The following is a 25,305-nucleotide window of genomic DNA, read 5'->3' as shown; positions in this document are numbered from 1 at the left end:
CAGGTAAAAGTCATCTGCGTTTGATTATTTTGTTGATATGTTCTGTGCCAATTTGAAATAGTATGACTGACAATGGTGAGCCTTGAGGTATACCGTTTTCAAGTGGATAGGTTTTTGTATATATGCCGTTAATCCTAACACGGAACTTTCTGTTTGATAAGAATGAGTGAAAATACAGGGTGGCTGATGAAAGCCGCTACCAAAAAAAAATTGAATAACTTTTTTTCTTTTTAAGTTATCTGTTCCATTTTTGTTTTAATTTGCAGATTGATCTTTAAAATTTATTAAAATGGATAACTGGGACACGCAAACAAGAATTTGGATAGTCCGCCGCTATCACGCACTGGAGTCCGTAGTTTTGGTACAGAGAGAGTACGGGCGGATGTTTGGCGGCGATCCCCCGAGCAGATGGACCATAATGAGACTGGTGAATAATTTGCTGAGCAAGGAACAGTCGCAAGAAGGCCTTATCATCGAAACCCACCAGTTCGGACGGAGGAAACGATCGCTGCTGTAGCTGCAGCTATACAAAGCAATCCAAGGGTTTCAACAAGAAGCTTATCTGCTCAACTTGGTGTCAGCCGATAGTCTTTGCAAACAATAATGCACAAAGATTTAGACTTATTTCCCTACAAAATTCAAATGGTTAACAAACTGAACGCAGCAGACTTGCCGATTCGCTTGGAATTTTGCCAGAAGATCCTGCAAATGGTGGAAGAAGACCAAAACATGTTAAACTGCCTTTTCATGTCTGATGAGGCCCATTTCGATTTAAACGGCAATGTGAATAAACAAAATTGTCGAAAATGGAGTACTTCTAACCCACAGATACTCCACGAGACGGAATTGCATCCTCTTCGCGTGACAGTGTGGTGTGCGGTTTATTCACGCTGTATTGTCGGGCCTTATTTTTTTGAAGAAAATGGTCACACCGTTACGGTTACTGGAGACCGTTATTTGAAAATGATGAAAGAATTTTTCTATACAGAACTACGCCGAAAGAGAATTCCTTTCAACTCTGTGTGGTTTCAACAAGATGGGGCAACGCCTCACATAGCCCAGACTGTTATGACAGAGTTGCGACGAAAATTTCCCAATAAACTGATTTCAAGAAACTCCGAATTTCGTTGGCCCCACAGGTCGCCTGACCTTACTGCACCTGACTTTTTCTTGTGGGGTTTATGTAAACAAGAAGTTTATAAAACAAAGCCAACAAATTTGGATGAACTAAAACAATCCATTCGGGCAACAATTGCGGCTATTCCTGTCGCAACTCTCAAAGCAGCAATGAACAACTTTTTACTAAGATGCCGCACTTGTGTCAACGAGCATGGGGGGCATTTAAATTCAATTATTTTTAAAACTAGTTAAGCTACATTTAATAAAATGTAATGACCTTCAACTTGAAAAAAAATAAATGAATTCCATACACTAAAAAAAAAGTTATTTGAGTTTCTTAATGTAGCAAAATTCATCAGCCACCCTGTATCTGAGCAATTTTCGTCCTACTTTCCATTCCATCAGTTGATTGAGACTTGCATGCTTCCCAATACGGTCATATGCCCTTTCAAAATTGACTGATAAAATGGATATGTGGTGCCGCCTGGATAGGGATTGTGCAATCTGAAATCAATATGCAGAAGTGCATCTAACGTACTTTTCCCTGACTTAAATGCCATTTGATGCGGGCTTATCAGCTTTCTCTTAGATAAAAACCACGTCAGTCTTTTAGCTACAATCTTTTCGAGAATTTTTGCGGGGCACGACAGGAGGGAAATCGGCCTGTATCCGTTAACCTCTGTTTTAGGTTTGCCTGGCTTTAGAATGGGTAGAACTGTCGCTGTTTTCCATTCTTGTGGGATATGTCCTATCTGGAATATCTCATTATAAAGTTGAATGTACCTCTTTGGCAGTGTTGAGAGCAGAATGAAATTCTTTTAACTCTTAAATAATTGGCATTTACACTTTCCTATTTGTGGTGTGCGTCTTGAAATTGTTGCACAAATGGAGGAACCTATAATTTTAAGCCGACTCCGAACGGCAGATATTTTTTATAAGGAACTTTTTCATAGCAGAAAAACACGCGGAGGCTTGGCATTGCCTACCGATAGGCGACCGCTATAAGAACAACTTTTTCTACCATTGGAGGTTTCGTGCGCGGGTTTCGAACCCATGTACTTCGGCACGGTAGTTACGCTCCAACCCACTCTGCTACGGCGGCGTTAAAAATCTTGAATTTTTAAAAACCACATTTTATTTTGAATTGCACTTTGCGACTTTCTATCTTAATGACAGTTGGGATATGTAACTGGAAACTTTTATGGCAACACGTTTCCTCTTTGGAATTTTAATGAGTTTGTTAAGATTTGGATTACTTCAGTTGCATTCCCATTTGAGAAGTTCACAAACTTATATTCTTCTCTAATGTGTATTTTAAAGTACACACATACATACACATATGCACATACATAGAATTATATTTCAACTTTTTATGACCTACTTACCTGTCCTTGTACTGACTGATTGGCGGCGAGTTGAAGACGGCAACATTTGGTTTCCCGCTCAGTTGCAAAGTTTTTCGTGCTTTCCCAAGTTGATTTTCAGCCACACAAGAATAATTACCAAAGTCCTGGGGATGCACCTTCCGTATAATCAGTGTATGACGTGAGCCACGATTCTCCATGATGTGACGTTCGGTGGTGTCCAGCTGCATGGTGTCTTTGAACCAAAGGACCTACGGTGGGCGAACCAACAACAGTATTGGACGTATGTGACGCAATATGCCAACAGGTGCGTATATAATATGTGGCATGTAGCATGTGGCATGTGGCGAGGCAAGTGGGTTTTTGTGACAAACGTGTGAATTGATGCATATTTTGATTAAAATAGTGTGAAGCAGAGCAAAAATTATATTTTAATGAAGGGCATTGGAGTTGGATATCGTCAGAGTACACGCGGGAAGAAGCATTCGATGGGGATCATGTCAAATGAAAGCAGCAATTAAGCATAGACATGTGCGTGATTCGAGTGCGTGTGTGAGTGAGGGTGCGAGTGCCGCCGTGTGAAGGTGTTAAGTAAATAAACACATGCGAAGAAACAATAAACACAGGTGAAGGTTTAAGCGACAGTCGTGAAAGGCAAGCAGGAAGCAGTAAGCGGCAAGCCGCAAGTGGAGAGCGACGTTTGCGTTTTTTGTTTTTTTGTTTTTTTGTGTTTTTTTTTTGTTCCGCAGGAAGTGGGAGTAATCAAATTATAGCGATTTCCCCAGTGTACATAAATTCACAGAGAGTGCCCGAAAGTGAAGAGATAGCGGAAGATAAACAAAAAGCGATATGAGCCGAGCAAATGAAGAACCGGAAAATATGGGATCACCGAGCAACCGCAAACATGAAGCCAAACGGATGTCGCGTCATCAGTGTCCGCCGTCATATGAGTAGTGCCACAAAGTGGGCGTTTATCAGCAAACACACAAAGTGAGCAGCCAGCAGTAAGAGTGAGCGGCGGGCATTAAAGCATCGAAGCCGTGAGACGACAGCAGATAGGCAGCAGAAAGCACATCACGTTAAAGCACATCACGTATGCGGCCATCATGCGAATGTCAACAGGAATGTTGGGGGTGTGAGTTGCGTCGTGGCGGCCGGCAGGTAGGACGCAACCGGAAGGAAGCGCATACACACACACACACGCGCACATACAGTTAAACCGAAAAATATGCGGATATGAGCGTACAGATTGGAGGACAGTTGACGGGCGCGTGGAAGTGCGGATGGACAGGTGAACGCAGACAGACAGCCAGATAGGCGGACAGGTGGACAGACATAGCATAGCAGGCAGAGTAGTGTATGAAGTGTATGGCGTAGTGCCAGAAGTTGTGGCGGGATTATGAAAACAGCAGGTGTGCAAAATGTGGGACAAATAATTGGACAACGCGCGGAAGCAGATGACGGCAGGCAGGCAGGCAGACCAAAATAATGTATATGCACGCAGAAAAAACCATAAATAAGTGAGAAATAAGGCAACAAAAAAAGATTATAGAAACAGGCAGGAGTCCAAAAGCAAAAAACAAAAAAAAAGCACCAAAAAAAAAAACAAAGAATATTCATGTCAGTTGGAAAAATATGAAAATGCCATCGTGAAGTGAGAAATAGGAAAACAAAGCGGTGGCAGCGCATGAGTACGTGATCGTATTTGCGAGTGCATGTATGTATGTGTGATGCGTGGTGGTCCCAGTAGCGTGCGATGCAGCAGGCACGCATTCGTTGAAGACGTTACGTCAGGTGTGGGCCCGAGGGTTTAAATTCCATTAAAATTGTTATCATTTTGGGTTGCAGGCGTGTGTGCGCGCACACATACAGGACGGTGTGTGTGTGTGCGAGTGTGTGCAAACATTGTGCGCATTTTTGGCGTCACCCATCACCATTGTTGTCGTCGTTTTAGCCGTTTTTGTCGTTTTTTGTTATGTTTGTCATTTTTTGTTATTGTTGACATTGTTATGACGTTTATTCCATTTACGACGCGCGCGCCCAGGTAGACCAACAACATCAACATCAGCGCCAAGTACCAAAAAGCACAGCCAAATGTGACACAATCACGGCGAGTGAGATCCGCATTCACAGGATGTGCCATGTGCCCGGGCAGCAGCAGCCAGCACACCGACAGCCAGCAGTCAGCAGCCAGATGGGCAAAAGAGACCAGAACCAGCCAGCACCAGCCGTATGGTCGGCATAAACATGTTTGTTTGCCACATTTGCGCAGTCAGTCAGTACGTCATTTTGGTGTGTGTTTTTCATCAGCAGCGGCAAAGTTGAAGTTTTTCGTTATTTTTGACAAAATTATTTTATGCAAAAAATTGTTTACATTTTTGCGCATTGTTGGCATGTTGGCATTTGAAGTCGGCGAATATGGTCGTTGTTACAATTGTTGTTTAGCCGCACACACATACACCCATAAACAAGCGTTGACGTTTTGATAAACGGTCGAGGCGTAATGGAAACGCGCGAATTGTGTAAATTTCAAAAATATTTTATTTTTATTTGTTTAAGTGAGTTAATTTTGTATAGCGTTTTTGTTTTTCGTATCACAATTGCAGGCAACAGCAGTTGTTGTTGTCAGTTTGATTGATTTATATGGCGCACGTTTCATGAAAATAGAGAAAAAATACAAAACGTAGATTTTTAGTTAATAAATATTTCCATGTAAAATATCATACAAAGTCACATATAGAATATTTATTATGCTTCAGTGTGTATGTGTATGTATGTATGTATATATGTATTTATGAGCGTCAACATCCTTTGGAAATATAAAAATATAATCGGGTTGTTTTTACTAACGCAGAAGAAAAAAAATGGGTGTGTCGGGGTAATTCCGCGCAAAATTTTTTTAACTATACCGCAACAATCATCCTTAAATGACTCTTTTTGAATCAGAGACCGTCTCCCAAGCTGAGATCTACGCTAAAGATAATCCAGGAAAAACGATAAGACTAACAGACTTACCTCCGGCAAACCTTACCATTTTTGTCGATAGTCAAGCAGCAATCGAGGCACTGACGTCAACGCGCACCAATTCAAGATGTGTTTAAGAATGCAGGTGGTCGCTCTCGCTTATCCAGTAACACAACCCCACGCTTTTTTCGATTCCGGCCACTCCGGCAGTGGGGACAAATGAAAGAGCGTGCAAGGAAGGACTCTGAGCTTGACCTTCAGCGAGTGGTAGAGGTCATAAGCATTCCTCAAAATGAACTGTGCACTGGAATTGACTTGAGCGTCATCGCTGAAACCAATAGAAGTAGGTTTCTAACTGCTAACTGCAGGGTCTCCACAGCGTTGTGGCCAAAACTGAACCTTAACAAGACAAACTGCTTACTTGGATGCAACAGATCAACTACCAGCGTCCTCGGAAATGTTATAACGGGTCACTGCACTATTGGCACCATAGTTCAGAAGTATGAGTGTACCTCAAAACGGACTTCTGCAGGAGCTGTGGAGATGAAAAAGAAATTGAGTCAGCACAACAACTCCTCTGTGAATGTCGTGCACTTCCAAGAAGCTGTGCCAAATATCTTGGCGATTATTTCTGTGAAAACCTGGGAAACTCGCAAAACGTCTCACTGGAGGCCCTAGTTACCTTCTTAAAAAGATCTAAGTGATTTAAGCAACTTAGTTAGTGTATGGAAATCAAATGCAGGTATCACAATGGGCCTTAGGGCTACCGAGTGTCTTATCTTAGACAAGCAACCTGGCTTACCTAACCTACTTAGACGTCGAACTTTACCAATTACCTCTGTAACCCTGTTTCCGAATGCTGGCGGAGGAAAAGTATGTGCCAATCCAGCTTTTAGGTTTATTATGGGAATTGCAATTGGTTGAGTTACTACGCTGAGTAGAGGACACAAAAGCCAACGAGGTCGAAGTTATAAGTTTCACCATCCCACATATCCTGCAAAATTTGCAGCTACATTTAATCCACAGGAATCAAGTATTTGATCATTTGGACTCCCTAACAATCCTATGTTCCACTTCAAGCAGTTCCATCTATATATATAACAATTCAGCCGTTTTTCGCGTTGTGATGAACTTTACGGAGAATGGCTCAACCGATTTTAACCAAACTTTGCCACATTGAAGAGACACCTGTGGAGAAGGTTTGTGTTTTGAAATTTTAAGAATCGGATACCAGGGTCTCGGGAAATAGGCCAAAACGTGGGCCTGGCTAACTTTAGAATGTGTTTGTACAATATGGATATCAAATGGAAGCTGTTGATGAATGCTTTAGTACAAAGCATTTTTAATGCCGCTCCGTGTCTGGGGTCTCGAGATATAGGTCAAAACGTGGACCCGGGTAACCTTTGGTTGTGTATGTACAATATGGCTGTTGATAAGTGCTTTAATACGGGGTAATTTTCATACCTATTGATGACTAGGGTCCCGAAATATATGCCAAAACGTGGACCCGCCGAGTCTTTGCACCGAATTAAACCAACCTTACACACATTGTTAAGTAAGTATTGAAAATGGGTTTCGTAAAGTTTGGTTGTAATTCGGAACACCGGCAACGCGTACAGCGTTCTTTTGAACCAGCCATAATGTCATTTACTTTTTTAACGCTTTGGGCAGAACTGAACTGTCAAATTGTCAGTGTGAGTTACAATGTGAAAATATTTCTTTCTGATTTGGACGCCATAAAGAGAAGATGTAAGTGCAAAGTGTAAACATTTTTTGTGAATTTTTTTGGAGTGGATTTTGGAGCAGTGAATAATTTCTTACGAAATTTGAGAATTTAATGTGAACTCCGAATGTTCAAATGAAATCATGTTTTGTGGATTTATTTTTTCGGTTCATATGCGATAAGCTACGATACACCATGAGAGAGAAAAATGGTAAAAAAAAAATGAAAAAACAAAAGAAATTGTTAAAGGATGCAAAAGAAGAGCACGAAAAATACGTAACTTTGATGAAAAATTAATAGTCTTATCATGCAAATTGTCAACAATTTTCAGAAGAAAGGAGATGATTTAGGAAAATCACAACAAAATAAAATAATCCTGACCATGTGGACTTGGGCTTTTAAACACATATGCATCGAAAATATAACATACAAAATTGAAAAAAAAACGTGTTTTACAATCTCAGAATACCATAATTACAATCATGTTTATTACAGTACAAATGCCAAGACAATCACGTAATCATATTGGTCCTTCGACAAATAATAATAGGCGCATGAGAAATGCCCGGAATAACGCGACATCAGAAGAACGTCAAGAACAAAATGAAGTAGTCAAACGATTGATGAATAATGTTATCCAAGCAACTATTTTAATTGGCAAATTCAAGAATGAAGACGTTCTAATACCAAGAATTCCAATGGTTCCACCTGAATTGCCATTTGAATTCAAGTGTTTGCAACTGTCCATTCGTTTAGCATTTGCAATAACTATCAATAAATCACAAGGGCAAACTTTAGAAATATACGGGATGAATTTAGAAGAACCAGTATTCACCCATGGTCAACTATACGTTGGCTATTCACGTGTTAGGAAGCCAACAACATTATATAATAGGACTATGAATAAGTTCGTGCGGTTTTACAACAGATGGCGTAACTTGATTATTATTCCATCGATCCACATTTCCAAACATTCATTGGAGAGCTACTGTCGTAAGGCACAAACGTCAGTATAAGTTTTTTATTTGAAGCGTAAACAACAATATTTTTACCACACTTGAAAATGTCGAATTTCGTGCCAAATAATGTGTTTTTGCGGGGAATTTTTTAATATGAAGAAAAAAGCAGCCGAAAGTTTGTGGAAGTTTATGGTGAGCATGCTCTAGCTGAGCGAACGTGCCAGAAGTGGTTTGCACGCTTTAAAAGTGGTGATTTTGGCTTGGAAGACGAAGAACGCGAGGGTGCGCCGCCAAAGTTCATGGATACCGAATTGGAGGAATTGCTCGATCAAGATCCGGCTCAAACGCAAGAAGAGGTTGCAAAAACTTTGGGAGTTGATCAATCAACCATTTCCAAACGTTTAAAAGCCATGGGAATGATCCGAAAGGTAGGCCATTGGATGCCGTATGAATTGAAGCCAAGAGACGTTGAACGCCGTTTTATGGCATGCGAACAACTGCTTCAACGGCACAAAAGAAAGGGTTTTTTGCATCGAATTGTGACTGGCGATGAAAAGTGGGTCCATTACGACAATCCAAAACGTCGGGCAACGTATGGATACCCTAGCCATGCTTCAACATCGACGTCGGCGCAGAATATTCATGGCCTGAAGGTTATGCTGTGTATCTGGTGGGACCAGCTGGGTGTTGTGTATTATGAGCTACTGAAACCGAATGAAACGATTACGGGGGATGTCTACCGACGACAATTGATGCGTTTGAGCCGAGCACTGCGAGAAAAACGGCCGCAATACGCCGATAGACACGACAAAGTTATTTTGCAACATGACAATGCTCGGCCACATGTTGCACAAGTGGTCAAAACATACTTAGAAACGCTCAAATGGGATGTCCTACCCCACCCGCCGTATAGTCCAGACCTTGCGCCATCCGATTACTATCTCTTCCGATCGATGCAACATGGCCTGGCTGACCAGCACTTCCGTAATTACGATGAAGTCAAAAAATGGATCGATTCGTGGATTGCGGCAAAACCGACCGAATTTTTCACAAAGGGAATCCGTGAATTGCCAGAAAGATGGGAAAAAGTAGTAGTAAGCGATGGACAATACTTTGAATATTAAATTTGTAACCATTTTACGTCAATAAAGTTTCAAATTTCGAAAAAACCCGCACGAACTTATTCATAGTCCTATTATTTACTCAATAACAAGTAGAAAAACAAAAAATTTTGTTTATGCCAAAGCGCTTGAATAAAGAATAAAGAAATAAATAATATGAAAACCATATCTTTTCTGTTCTAAACCATATCTATTTTATTTTATTGTGACCAACGAAGCGGGCCGGGTTTGCTAGTAATACAATAATAAAGTCCAAATTACTAACATTTACTACATCATCTAAATATTAGGTTAGGTTAGGTTAGCCTGGTTGCCATTAAGCCACGCATAGACCTTTTGGTCCCTAACGATACCAGATGGAGACCGACCTGTATGAATACCGAAAGTAGACATCATGTAGGATATCAGCGCTTTTGGCGAATCTAAGCATTGCTGGGAGATCCGCTTTAGAGATGTCCTCTAGACCCTCAAAAAATGGGGCCCCAGGCATTCTAACGCGTTTTTAATAATAATAATATTCACCTAAACACAGCAAACATTTACTAGTGAATTTCAAAATCAAGTACTGCCAAACCGCAGTTCTCAAATTTGGTGCGTATCCTTACCGGGTATTGCCGATAGGTATCCATGCGGCGAGATTTAACGTTGCTTCAAGTACTTTCTGAATCAGCTGTCTGGAGGATGAGGTGGAATTAGCTAAGCACCTGCTCCTCAGCTGCCCTGCTCTCACTGGGCAAAGATTCAGACATCTTGGTTCTCACTTTTTTGCTACACCTGCGAATATAACAGGTGTACATATCACATACCTGGTGAATTTTATCAATCTCTCTATCTCTCTTCATCCGCCAGTTCGGTTCGTCTGTCTCTGTTATATTCTGAATTGCATTACAATGGACGAATTTGATTCATTATCCGAGCTCTTATACAAACAACCAGTTATAAGATTTATCTCATAGAGTAGCTCAGAATAAATTTGCTTAAAAATAAAAAAAGAAAGATACAGAAGGTGAAAATATTTACTTGGGATAGTGTCGGGGACATCGTTAGCTGATTTTAGTTTATCGATATATAGGCTTCCGACACTTTCACTAAGTAAAATTAAAATAAAATAAAGACTAAAGATATGAGAAGTTCGCTTCAAATCCGGTTCGTCATTCCATTCTTCAGCAAAAATCCCAGAAAATTTTGTAACCAATAGTAAGCAATGCGTAGGGCATCGAATGTCTTAGTATTGAAGTATCTTTCAATTCTAGTTAATGGCTTCACGCACATTAGCTGAGAACCACAACCATAGAGAAATTAAATTAACATTGCGCTTTCTTCCCTCCAAAAGTTTCTTTGACTGGCTCTGTGATTCACTCATGGCCAGCAAGGCTTTCACTGCATTTCGCTGTTCCCGCCTTACACCCGGTGATCTGCTTCGATGCTCATCTGTTCAAGAGAAAACTGCAAGTTTGCGGCCATTGAACGCCGAAGTAAGTGACTTTAAGATGTCTTAGTTAGCAGGTTCAACAGCTTTGCTGTTTGCGGGAAAGTCTCTGCGAGTTGATACCCAAATTAACTTAATAGGGAATTACTCAATCGCAATCGAATGGAAGACAGACTTTTACCGACTAATTTCGGAAAAATTGTAGCACTACCTTGGCATCAGTCAGCGCTTAACTTCACCAGTAATCCAGAAGCCAGGAGGATGGTTCCATGTGTAGAAGTACACGCAAGTGGGGAAAGTTACTGATCGCCATTCACTTGGGAGTGGCCAGGACGATTCTTCTGCATATGGTTCAAGCAGCTTACAACTCCCGGGATTAGCCCAAGTATCCTCTGGGTAGCTTCCGAACAAAGGTAGATTCAAGACCTCAAAGATGGAATTCGTGAGGCTATCGAGGACAGAGGCAGCCACTTTGCAGTTCGGTGATGGAAAATTTCAGGAAAAGGATATTCTCCTGTAAGCGTGGTCGTGATGGTGATTTGCCTGATGTTATTTTCCACTACTATGGGCATACCTACCTCTTTACAAATGAAATAAACATTCGACAATTTATATTGGGTAGTCGAAAAAGTCTTTTGTCAATAGATGCCGTTGGAGTCATCTATCTCCAGTGCTACCAATCACATTGTGTCATATCATATGGTGTTAGAAAGGTGACATTTTAGGCTTCATTTAACCAAAAAAAAATTAAATTCAGAGAAGTTGAAAAAAAGTTATAGCTGTTCAAAAATGAGTGAAAATAATGAAGAAATTCGCTATATTTTGAAATTTTTGTATAAAAAAGGGAAGAATGCCACGCAAGCCACCAATAAAATTTGTGAAGTTTACGGAGACGATGCTGTATCAGTTCGTGTAGCACAACAATGGTTCGCTCGCTTCCGTTCTGGAAATTTCGATGTGAAAGATGCACCTCGCTCCGGTCGACCTATCGTTGAAAAATTCGATGAAATTATGGAAAAGATTGACCAGGACCATCACATAAGCTGCCATTACATCGCCAAGGCACTAAACATTCATCACCAAACGGTTTTGAACCATTTAAAAAAGACTGGTTACAAAAAGAAGCTCGATGTTTGGGTACCACATGAATTGTCTGTGAAAAATTTAATGGACCGAATTAGCATCTGCGATTCTTTGCTGAAACGAAATGAAATCGAACCATTTCTGAAGCAAATGGTAACGGGAGACGAAAAGTGGATCAAATACGACAATAATGTGCGAAAAAGATCATGGTGCAAGGGTGGTGAAGCTCAACAAATGGTCGCAAAGCCAGGATTGGCGCCTCGAAAGGTTATGCTGAGTGTTTGGTGGGATTGAAAAGGAATCATCCACTATGAGCTGCTCCAGCCTGCTCGAACGATTGATTCTATACTTTACTGTCAACAACTGATGAGATTGAAGCAAGCAATCGAAAAAAACGGCCAGAACTGATCAGCAGAAAGGGCGTCGTTTTCCATCGGCCAACGCCAGGCCACACACATCTTTGATGAATTGGCAAAAACTGAGAGAGCTTGGCTGAGAAGTTTTGATACATCCACCATATAGCGCTGACCTTGCACCATCGGACTACCATTTGTTTCGGCCAATGCAGAACTCCCTTAATGGAGTAAAGTTGGCTTCAAGAGAAGCCTGTGAAAATTACTTGTCGCAGTTTTTCGCCGAGAAACTACAAAAGTTTTACACTGATGGAATAATGTCTCAAGAAGAAAAATGGCAAAAGGTGGTCGACCAAAATGGTACATATTTGGTTTAATAAAGTTCATTATAAATATAAAAAAAATGAGTTGAAGTTTGATTAGAAATACGAAAAGACTTTTTCGACTACCCAATATTAAAATATAGCATTTTTCTTTGAATATCAAAATAACACCTCTTATTGGAAAACTCTTTAGTATCAAATGATTACTAAATGTTCACCGAGCAATGCGAGCGAAAATGAAGCCTAAGTTGTTAAATATTTTGCAATACTAATATTTGTGACAACTCGCACTCCAGCTCTTTTGCCATCGAAGACTTCTCAAGTAAATTCGCCAGCCTAAGACTCCGTACAACATCATAATACATAAATCCAATACACCTAATTCCCTACTTATGGCTAAGTCAACAAAATCTTTTCACACTGAATCTATCGCCAATAAACTGCCCTCATTAATGCGCTGGCTGAGAATTTCTAAGATTGAGCAACTTCCAGAGAAAATCATTTAAGCGTTACCTGCCACTTAAACTTTGTTGGCAAGATTGATTTCCGGCCTCCCCAACTCCTTGCAAATGGCATGTAATAGGCAAGTCTGTGTGTACATATCTAAATATATGGTTGTGGCACGCGGTTGGCTGCTGAATTTTTCATACAATCGTATTCATCAATTTCTGCCTTTATCTAATCAATCTTCTACACTTGCCTAATTTTTCACATTTGGCGGAAGTCTTTGCATTTTCAGGCACTTCTTTGCTAAGTTTCTTTAGATAGAAAGTCAGAGATGTGTGCATGTTTGTGTGTGTGTGAATTAGAACTTTGAGCAGAATAAGCAATGTTGCACAAAAATGCTTTTCAATGCCTCCTGCCACAAGTACACGTATTACTACGCGGCATTAGAGCTGTTAAACAATGTCCGATAGTGCCGATAGTGGGTGTTATTTTATAGTATATCGATGGATTTTTGATTATCGATACCATTGCGGCAAATACGTTTAGTTTCCTTACCACTATTCACATCGATTTGAATGCATGCATCCGAAGTCAGAGATTAAATGATTTTCTAGCGGGAAGGCTAATGACGGCTGCCGTGCCAAATGGGTATCTGTGTGACTATTGGGGGGTGCAGAAGTTCGGCACTCGCTGTGGGCACAAAACTCTAAAATCTTAGAAACGTTTTTTCTAATATTGGGTGTTCCTCGGCAGATAACTTCAAACCACTGACTGTATTACTGCCATCGAAAAGATTCTCATAAAAACAACAAGAACTACTGAGATCGGCCAAACACGCAAAAGAGAATATAAGAGTGAATTTGAACAACTAATGTATTTAGTTTAAATCTATGACAGTACCTGGTCAATTCTTTGTCTGTTGGAACTCGCTAGAAAAAGTGGTATCGGTGAAGAAGTTGGAGAGGGTAAAAAGGTCTGCCCACATTGGAATCAGTGGTGGCATGCTGAATGCAGCATTCGTGGACATTGTAGGAAAAACTACCGCTGCATGCGCCGCAATCAGATTAAGGTGTTCGGGCCATAGGCTAGACTTAAGTTACGGACACTTTAGCATTCTTAAAAACTTTAAGTTCATCCCTATGGTGCTGGACCACTGTACACCCACGCTAGGTCCGAGCGAACCTTTTTCTACTCACATTCCCTCAAGGGATGAGTGAGCGGGGTGCAACATTTGGCGGCAAGGCATGGCAAACATGTCCACGGATGGCTCGAAATTGGACGGAAGGGTTGGTGGGGGATTATTCTGTAAGGAGCCTTCCATCAAACTTAACTGTAGGCTCCCGGACCATTGTAGTGTTTTCCAAGCGGAGGTATCCGCAATTAAGGAAGCAGCGAATTGGTTGCTTACCTCGGTAATTACCGTTAAGGAAGTAAATATTTACTCCGATAGCCAATCGGCAATTAGGGTCTTGTGCTCGCTGTTTGTGCTTTCGAGATTGGTCGGGGAATGTCTGGCTTCTCTCTCGATTGCATCCGAATACTTCGTCATCAGGCTCATTTGGGTTCGCGGGCACAGCGGCATAGAGGGAAACTGCTGGGCTGATGAGCTGGCTAGACAGGAAACTTGGGAGACGGTTTCGTCGCGAAATGAGAGAATTGGGGTTCCCCTGAGAACCTGTGGTCTGCTCCTGGAAAGATGGGCCTCGAGTCAACTCAGCGAGCGCTGGGCTAGTGCGTAAACGTGCAAGGTCGCGAGGCCCTTCTGGCCACGGGTAGATCGGGGACGCTCAAGGGAACTCCTAAGGCTAACAACGCCCCAGCTCTCGAATTTGGTGGGCATCCTTACCGGACATTGTCCGTTAGGTGTTCACGCCGTGAGACTTAGGATTGCCTGAAGTCCGTTCTGCCGAAACTGTCTGGAAGACTAGGTAGAATCATCTCAACACCTTCTTCTCAGCTGCCCTGCTCTCGTCTGGCAAAGACTTAGACATCTGGGCTCTCATATTTTCGCTACGCCTGCGGATATAGCCGGTGTAAATATCATAAATTTGGTGAAGTTCATCAGTAGCTTGTTGCGGCTAACTACGAACGCAAATCAGCCACCGTAGGCGTCGACGTAAAATCTATGGTCATCATCGTCTCTAATCACAAGGCTCCTTCTTCCTTCCCATCTCCTTTCTGCTCTCCCATGTATGGCATCTCAACGGACGAATTTCTTAATATTTGTCCAAGTGAGCCCTTAGCTAGGGCAGCCATTTAACCTAACCTAACCAGGCCATTGAAGTATGACCGGTAGCATTTTTTCTGAAAACTTCAAGTATCAGGTAAAATTTTCAATCTAATTTGGGTTTTTCCAAATAAAAAAAGGGTATTAAGGGGTTTTTAACCTGTTTTTAGATGTTTTTAAGAATTTCTCGTTAATTGGCCTGCTATGATTAGAAAAAGATCAGTTTTTTTGCTTATAAGTGAAAAGTTAAGTGTGCAAGTGCCGGTGCGAATTAATTCGATCTTGTGTGAAGAGCATAAAAAAACTAATTCAGATCGTCTGAAAAGTGAAAGAATTGAATAGTGAATATACATATATTTAAAATATAGCAGCAGTAAGTACAAAATATACATATCTTTTGAATTTGTCACGTGGATTATCCTTTTTTTGAATTTAACCAGTTTTTTTTAGAAAATGGGCCGAAAGTCGGAGTCGACATCGGGAAAAAAGCAAGAAATTGCAGTTCTTTTGAAAGCCAAGAACATGAGCTATGCAGACATAGCAAGAACCGTTGGAATACCCAAGGCGTCTGGGGTAAATGTTGCCAAAAAGTGGAAAAATACCAACCACGTTTTAGCGCTAACTTCAAACAATCGCCAAAATTGTCGCCGAGCACGCATCACCTCAACCAAGCAAGAACGCAAAATCGTCCAAACAGTTCTCTGGCACAGAAATGCTTCAAGTCGGATGATTTTAAGAGAGGTTCAGGAATCTGGAGTAAATATTTCGAAAGAGCGTTACGACGACGCTTATACGAAAATGCACTTTCTTGCAGACGACCAGCAAAAAAGGTAAAACTGACACCGTGTATGCGAAATCGGCGGAAACTTTGGGCCCAACTTCACAGAGGCTTCGACACGAAAAATTGGAAAAAAGTAAGTTAAAAAAAAAAAACATTTTTTTCCTTTGTCAAATAGCATTTTGTGAGTGTGTTTTTCTTCTTACAGATCATCTTCACCGATGAATGCCGATTGGAAGCGGTCACAAAAACAGCAGATTTTGTTCGCAGAAAAGCCGGAGAACGATATTCTGAAGATTGTGTGCTTCCGAGGACCAGACGGACCAGGTTCCCTAGATTTTGTTGAGGGAACAATGCGCTCTGTCCAGTACGTGGAGGTGCTGGAACACGTTTTGCTGCCATATTTAGAAACCTTGAAGTGTCCGAGAGACGAATACACCTTTATGCACGATGGAGCTCCATGTCACACATCCAGGATGAGCACGAATTGTCTGAATTCAATGGAAATAATGGTTTTGCCATGGGCTGGCAATTCACCGGACCTTAACCCATCGAAAATTGTTGGGCATACCTCAAATCGGCAGTATACCAGCGGAATAATACATCATCGACATTTTCGACATTATGAAGATTTTATTTAACATCAAAAACGACATTGGAAGTATTCCATTGATCATGACTAAGCGGAGAATGTCCAACCTTAAGGATAAGTTGAACAATAAGGATGATATAACACAAAGCGACGTCGCGGCAGAAGTGAATTATCATCAAAATGTTTTTCGCAAAAAAGTTAAGAAAACTTCAAATAAAGGACCGAAAATAAGTCAAATTAATCCGATGGGTTATTCGAAATTGCATCAAAAAATTATAAGTCTTGGATGACGAAAGTTATTATTCACTCAGCAAATTTATTTCATTTTATAAAAACGACATTTCATGCAATTTTAATGCGGAATTGAAGTTCATGCACAAATCTGAACCCAAAGTAATGCTCTACACCTACGGGTTTGTAGTCTGGTGGAGGGCTCTCGACAGTACTACGATTATGGAAATAGGCTTCAGGAAGTTCAATGTATGGCCCTCATAGGAATCAGCGGCGCTCTTAGAACCACATCCACTGATGCCTTGAATACTTTGTTTTTCTTTTCGTTTTGGTAAACAAAAGGCAGGTAATACTCTCGGCTTGACGCAACTTCTCAATGGCACGATTAAATGTTGGACACTCGGTCTGGGCCCAACTAATCCTGTTGACTATAGCTTGGTTGAAAAATTATTTTAATATATTATTTAATACAAAAACTACAGCCAAAAGTGAGAGGGTTGACAATAATGGGTTGAAAAAGTGGTGTAGGGTCCTTAACTGAAGGCTCAAAGCTTGACGATAAAGTTGGCTTTGGTGCCTACTGTAAGAATTTTGGTTCGTCTTCCTAATCACTGTAGCGTATTTCAGGCTGGAACTCTAGCCAGTAATGAGTTGGCTGTCTCGTTATGTAAACTAATGTGACTACCTTTAAAGAAATCAACATTTATGCTGATAGCCAAGCCATAATTAAATCTCATGGTGAAGTCGTCACTCATTCCGCTATTGCTCACAAATGCTGGACGTCTCTTAACGAGATGGCGGAATATTTCCGCATCCATTTGATAGAGGTGCGAGGTGCATAGTAACATACAAGCGGATTATAAGACAGTCAAATTAGTGAGAGAGGGTATTACCATTCGCATCCCTCTTGATATGGAGATTGTAGGTATACCCCTCTTAACCCACAAACAGCATGGTACAACTAGCTTTGTCAGTTTAGCCAACACGAGATGGGTTGATAGTCCGACATGTAATGCTACAAAAAGAATTTGGCCAAAATGGGACGTCAGGCGCTCAAATGCGCAACTTAGCGGTGAAGAAAAAAAGTCACTATGTTAGTTGCTTTGATCACAGGCCACTGTCTCCTAGGTACACATACTTAAAGATAAAAACTACCTCTTTTCGACTGTTGGTGAACCTGCAAGAATGAGTAGGAGGAAGAGTGTGTCAGATATCTCCTCTGTCACTGTGCCGCCTGGCATTCCACTAAGTTCAGATACTTGGGCTCATCGTTCATGAATGATACTGATGATCAATGAGTCTGCACTTAGAATAAAATGGTTTCACGAGGAGTAGCAGGTAAACCACTACCGTGGTATAACAATGAATCGGTAACGGTCTAGGTGAGTTGGTTTAAATACCGACTGCCACTTCCACCTACTTACCGTTTTCATTCTATACGTCCCAATATACGAGAAAAGTGTTTCAAAGCCTTGATTCAAGCCAAGTAGTCTTGCAGTGGACAGAGAAGTATGTCAGAAATAATTCTTGAGCAAAATTTCCATAAAAAGTACCAAAATATTAATTTCCTTGAAATCTAATGCCAACTATATCTTGAAATAAGCTGGAAACCTCTTTCCATTAATCTTGCGACTACAGCTGCTGAGGTGTGAGCTGGTGCATTGTCGTGATGGGAAAGGCCTTTTTTGAAAACCACTCGACTTCCACGATTCAAACAAAGGCCAAACACAATTATTATTATTTTTGTTATTAGGCTACTGCGCACTGCGGCCAAAAGAGATCTATTGTGCAAAGCTTGCTGAGGTACCTTGCAGTATAGTCTAAGTCGTCTTAAAAATTTTTAGCATTTTCTAGGCACGGCAATACCACCAAGGTGGTGTAGTCATTTTCTGTCCTCTCTACATTTACAAGGGATTTTCAGTGTCCATTTGAAGGAATCGAGAGATGATGGTCTCAGAGAGACCAATTTTGTTTAACTGGTATCTCAGGCTACATTGGCCTGTAAAGTAACCGGTTAAAAGTTTTAAGTCTACTCTGCTAAGTGAAAGTAGAATTTCGCCAGTGTTCAACGAGCTTCTTTTCCTCTAACCTCGTGAGAAGTTCATTGATGTGGCCCTTTGTAAGTCCACAGAAAGGATCAGTGCCAATTAGGCGCTTGTTTGACCTTCTCTTAGCTAGATGGTCCGCTATTTCATTTCCCACTTCTTGGCCAGGAACCCAACCTAAAATAATGTGTTGAAGCTCCCTAGCATATTGAGAAGGCTCACGCAGTCATGTATCAGGTCATTGAGGTAATATAATTGCAGTTGATAGAAAGGCTCGCAAAGCCGCCTGACGTATTTGAAAGTATGCAAATGTATATTCCTCTCATTTTTCTGCGGAGACATTCACTCACACATATCTCAAGGGCAGGCACTTCTGCCTGGAAGACCCATTGAAATCGATTTTTTGAATTTAGGACCGCCCTTGCACTACCAGCTTCTAATTTCGATTCATCAGTGTACAATATCTGGAATCCCGTTTTGAAGGTGATATAATAATTGTTTCAGGCCGCACGTTTCTTAATGAGGACTTGGAAGTTCCTGAAGAGAATGCGTTTGGGAGATAATGCAACTACCCAATAAAGAATAGGAGTATGCCGGTAGTCTTCTAGGATCTTTAAATGACCTTTCATATATCCACATTATAGAACTGAGATCTTCATCATCACCCATTATATTTATTTTATTTTTTATTTGGTAAAATTTTTTAATCGGGAAGCTCCTGGTATGGACATGTACTCCTCTACTTCTGTTTAATCTGAATGATTCTTCGGCAAGGCTGGTTTTACTGAGAATGACTCTCGCTAAAGGTTGAAGCCTAAAACCGCGCTAATTTGCCTTAGAAAAAAAAATTAATCAAATTTGATTGACCGAATATATAAAATTGTAATATTTATGAATGTAAATTCAAAATATTAATTGTGCTATTATTGGATAGTAGCGACACATCAACTATCGAAAACCATTGCTGGTGACAGGTATCGATAATTTCACAGCTCTACTCGGCACAGCTCCAACTGCAAAATCAATGTCTTTATCATTGACGACATGGAATGCCAGATCCGCGTTTGGCGACTGGCGACTAGTGACTGAATACTCAACACTAGCAACTAGCAGATGTATCATTACCGCTCAAAAACTTCAATGTAAGCGGGGTAGAAATTTTCTTGCATTTGTTATTGGCGCGAACGTGCGTTTGCTTCGAACAGTCTTTTGTATGTGAAACGTGGCGAATTGCTCATGAGACTTTCTTTACAACAAATGATAATAACACAGGAGTAGGAAAGTTGGAAGCTAACATAACTCCAACAACACCAAAAATAAGAAGGAAAAAAGTCAGAGCAACAGATTCACATGAAAAACTAAAGATGAACACGAAAAGCGAAAATGGAATGAGTAGAGCTAGAAAATTAGTATTGATGAGCAGCAAAGCGAAAAACACCAATCAGCACTAATCAGCAAAAAATAAACGGTACAAAGGAGGGTGATGGGAGATTTTAGGTTAATAAGTACTCGTATCATACTCCCCATACTCACCCACCCCGAAATGCCACAAACAAAAAAGTTGTACTATGGGGAAAAAAGTTATTGTTGGGTGTCGATATAGAAAAATTTGAGCGAATATGTACGCAGCAATGTGTGTGTGTGTGTGTGTTCATATACACTCATTCTTACGTATATATGCACGCATATGTATTACTTCTCCGTAAAGTTGTGACAACAAATTGGAAATGAGGTGTTGAGTAGCGGAAAGTGGGCTAGCGGCGCGTGTGAAGTGCGAAGGAAATATGAGAAATATAATATTAAGAAAGAGGGGGAAATGATGCATTTATGTATGTTGTATGTACTCGTACTTGTAAGCACCGGGTATCAGCGAAGCGTTCTGGTAAGCTGAGCGCTTAAGTAAAAAGTAAAGTTCGGTTGAGTTCAGTTCAGTGGCGTGCGCTCGAAAGGTGTGCGAGTAGTTTGCACGCTATTGGCATGGATATCGGTGCACTTGCTTACACACGCACACACACACATGCACACAAGTACAGTGCATTCATGGAACTTTCCATTGAGCACGTACTTCATTTAACTTCAATCAGGACACCAACGGGAAAACACTCACACACACACACATCCCACACTTACATGTCATATATTCGAACACTTATGCCCAGGTTGTGGATTGGTTTGGTGTGAAATAATTTTTCGTTTTCTCTAGAGCGTTGGGCTAAATTTTAAAGCCTTCAGTGCAGCGCTACGAACTAAGCTTTCATTTGTGAATTTCAAAATGAGTTTGGCAAAAGGATTTATGAGAATGGGGCATGGAGCTAAGTGATGCTAAGAATTTGTGTTTGGTTTTCATTTTACGACAAATTTTATAAAAATTTAGCAGGTCGATGGCGAAGAGGCGAATACTTGCTTTTAAAGTTTTAAAAATGAAAACACTGACAAATATACAATAATTTAATATTTCCAAAGAAATTTTTTAAAGCAATCATTTTTCCAAACGCGTTGTATTTCGTGTTCAAAACATTACGTGCTAAAATCGCAATCTTGCTTTTGAAAAAATTACTAGTGCGGCCTGTTATGCTTTATTATTATTGATCATTTATTAGAGGCTTCTTTGAAGAAGCCGAATGGATGACAAAGAAACATTTTTTTTTCAATAAGAAAAATCACCATTCAATACAGGGATAGACAGACATATGCCCAGCATACAATTATTAAAGGTAAAGAGGATTCCCTACAGCAGAAGTAGTTCACTATGGGTACCTTTCTCGACATGAACGGGATTTCAATAATGTCCTCCGTGACGCAATTACTAAATCTTTGCATAAACGGAGGGTCGGAGCCGACTTTATCTGGTTTATCTACAGAATGGTCGTGGTAGGGCCCCTCCTCTCTGATAACAGGTGGGTAGGCGCACTCCGCAAGACGGTGTTTTTTTCACTATTTCTTTGGGTTGACATTGTCAATGACTTGCTGAAGGAGCTGGTGAGAGTGAGATACAGGGTGGATGCCTACGCGGATGATGTAGCACTAATTGTTAGAGGAAAGTTTTTTAATGCCCGGTATGATTTCGTGGAGGCATATCGGAACGTAGTTATTAGATAGGCAGCGGATAGTGGCCTATCGCCGAATTCTCTTAAGACTGAGCTCGTCCTATTCACGAGGAATTACAAAATGTCCATCACTCAATGGGGGAGCTCCGTTGGTGCTTTCTGTCAAGGTGAAGTACCTACGGCTAATGATAATGATAGTAAGCTAACATGGAAGCCCAACATTGGGGTCAGGATAAGGAAGGCTTTGTATGATGCCAGGACTCTATTGGGAAAAGATGGAACCTCTCCCCTAAAGTTTTATTTTCGTTCCATATTACCAGTATAAAGCCCATTCTGTTAAATGCAGTCGTTGTCTGATGGAACTCACTGAAAAAGATGGCATCGGTGAAGAAGCTGGAGACAATCTAAACGTCAGCCCGCAGTGGAATCAGTAGGGCGCTTCGAACTACTCCTACTCTGGCGCTAAATGTAATGCTAAATGTGGTACCTGTAGGCATTGCAGGCCAAGCTGCAGCTACAAGTGCCGCAATCAGACTAAGAGGCTTGACCACAATTACGGATACCCAAGTATTCTTAGGAAGTTTGGGTTCTTTCCTTTGGCGACTGATCAATGCGCGCCCCTGCTTAGTCCGAGCGGAATATTCTCCATGCACAATCCTTCAAACGAAGAATGGGCGGTGTGCAGTATTTGGAGGCAGAGCCTGGTGAATCTGTTCACGAATGCCTCGAAATTGGATGGAAGGGTTGGTGGAGAAGTATTCCGCAAAGAGCTCCCCATCAGCCCCAAGTTTGCGTTCCTAGACCACTGCAGAGATAGGGGCAGTTAAAGAAGCGGCGGATTGGCTGCTTACTTGAGTAATAACTGCCGCGCAGATTACAATTTACTCCGACAGCCAAGCGGCAATCAGGGCTCTGGGTTCGATAATGTTGCATTCAAAACTGGTTGGGGTATGCCTGACTTGACTTTCGTGCGCATCCGAATTCTTCGATATTCGAATTCTTCGGTTCATTTGCGTAGCTGGTGTGGCATTACTGGAAACTGCGAGGCGGATGAGCTGACTAGACACGGGACCAGTGATATAATTACCCCGCGAAATGAGAGGATTGGCATCCCGCTGACTACCTGTTATCTGCTCCTAGAATGGTGGGTTTCGCTTCAACTCAGCGAGCGCTGCGTCCCAAACTTTTAAAGTGGCTAAATCTTTCCAGCCACGAGTGGATCGGAGGCGCTCGAGTGATCTCCTGAGATTAACAAAATCTCAGCACTCGAATTTCATGAGTGCTCTTAGAGGACATTGGCCGCAAAGTATATATCCTGTGGCATTCCTTCGAGGCCTTTTTGCGTTAGTTGTACGGAGGATGAGGAGGTATCATCTCAGCACCTCTTCTTTAGGTGCCCGGCATTCGCGTGGCTAAGTTTTAAGTATCTTGGCTCTCATGTCTTTACTACGCCTGCTGATATAACAGGCATTCATATTAAAAACCTGATGCCCTTTATCAATAGCACGAAGCGGCTAACACCACCCAGTCATCTTTCGACAGTCAGATTCGACAATTATGGTAGATTGGCCGAGCTGCTTCCCTAGTTTGTGGTATACTAAGTCATCAGGACTTAGGATCACCAGGATTCATCTACAAACGGATGGACCTATTACACCGACTTAATACAAAGAATGCCAGTGATGCCCGCGGTGGTTTTCCGTAATCTGTTGAAAAATGCGTTCCCTTGGAAAGCAGGAAAACTTCATTTCGAGTTGTAATAAATAGTGCAATGACAAGTCGGATTTTGATGTCTGCTTTGTATCAACTCAATATTAATCACCTCAATAAACTGAGTTACGCAGAGTCCTACACAAATACGAAAATAAATTTACGAAATTAAGTCCTATTCTGGTCAACACGTAAATTGCTTCTAAGGGCTTTTGTTGCACTGCAAAATAAACTAAGCAGGTGACTTCAAGATTTCCTGGAGCGAAAGGTAATCAGCAAACAAATACTCACATACAAACATAAACATATACACCCACACAACTTAAATATCGGTACTGAGTACAAAGTAAAGAAAAGTGGAACGCATTCGGAGCGAATGAAAAAAAAGAACAAAGTGTAAGGTCAAGGCTTGAAAAAAAAACGACATTTAGTGTGGGGGTAATTGCCGAATGAAGGAGGCTGTAGTATGAAAACATGAAAAGAAAAATACAAAGCGCAAAGTGAAAGTAGGTTTTTTTAAAGCTGATTAAGACTCTTTGGTGAAATTAAAGGAAAAAAAACATGAGCTCAGGCGTATATTTGTACGCATACATACATACATATGTATATGAAGACTACTACATGTAGTGGTACACGCAGACTGATTCGAATTCAGCTTATATAGTAAGTCAACGAACCAAAACCTGAAGACATGAAACCTGAAAACCTGAATAAATATATTTCAAATTTATCTCCAAGTGTTTCTTGTGGCAAATCTATAAAGTGAAAGCACTATTTTCAAACACTTAGACAGATAAGAGAAAAAAAATAGCTTTCGATATTAAGGTTTATAAGGCATAACTTTAATCATCCCATTAGGTTAGGTTAAATGGCTGCCCTAGTTTAGGGCACACTTGGACAAATATTGAAAATTCGTCCATTGTGATGCCATACAGGGGAGAAAAGAAAGGAGAAGGGAAGGAAGAAGGAGCCTTGGGATTAGAGACGATGATGACCATGCATTACGACGACGCCGACGGTAGCTGATTTGCGTTCGTAATTACCATAGCTGAAACAAGCTACTGATGAACTTCACCAAATTTGTGATATTTATACTCGCTATATCCACAGGTGTAGCAAAAAACTGAGATCCCAAATTTCTAAATCTTTGCCAGACAAGAGCAGAGCAGCTGAGAAGAAGGTGTTCAGATGATTCCACCTCGTCCACAAGACAGCTTCTGCGGAACGGACTTAAGGCAATCCCAAGTTTCACCGTATGGACACCTAATGGACAATGTCCGGTAAGGATACCCACCAAATTCGAGAGCTGGGGCTTTGTTAGCCTCAGGAGTTCCCTCGAGCGGTCCCGATCTACCCATGGCTAGAAGGATCTCGCGACGTTGTACGTTTGTGTACTAGCCCAGCGCTCGCTGAGTTAACTCGAGGTCCATCTTTCCAGGAGCAGACCACAGGTTCTGAAGGGAGCCGCAATCCTCTCATTTCGCGGCGAAATCGTCTCCAAAGTTCCAGCTCATCAGCCCAGCAGTTACCCTCTATGCCGCTGTGACCGGGAACCCAAATGAGCCTAATGCCGAAGTATTCGGATGCAATCCAGAGAGAGCCCAGACATTTCTCGACCAATCTCGAACGCATAAACAACGAGCCCAAGGCCCTAATTGCCGCTGGGCTATCGGAGTAAATATTTACTTCCTTAGCGGTAATTACCGAGGTAAGCTGAATTGGTTGCTTCTTTAAGTGCGGATACCTCCGCTTGGAAAACCCTACAGTGGTCCGGAAGCCTAAATTTAAGT

General features: G+C 41.2%; 1 protein-coding gene across 1 annotated transcript in view; it reads right to left on the bottom strand.

The window, feature by feature from the left end:
* LOC129237721 (lachesin) overlaps positions 1-25,305 on the bottom strand; it is a 264,086-nt gene that overhangs the window by 97,699 nt on the left and 141,082 nt on the right. Inside the window, exon 7 of the mRNA XM_054872631.1 lies at positions 2,505-2,734. Within this exon, the coding sequence (XP_054728606.1) occupies positions 2,505-2,734 (230 nt within the window). The remainder of the gene's footprint in view (positions 1-2,504; positions 2,735-25,305) is intronic.

The sequence above is a fragment of the Anastrepha obliqua genome, chromosome 1 (genome assembly GCF_027943255.1).
Source record: "Anastrepha obliqua isolate idAnaObli1 chromosome 1, idAnaObli1_1.0, whole genome shotgun sequence".
In the NCBI taxonomy this organism is placed as follows: Eukaryota; Metazoa; Arthropoda; class Insecta; order Diptera; family Tephritidae; genus Anastrepha; species Anastrepha obliqua.
Note: the sequence above shows the minus strand (reverse complement) of the source record. Positions and strands in the feature narration are given on the sequence as shown.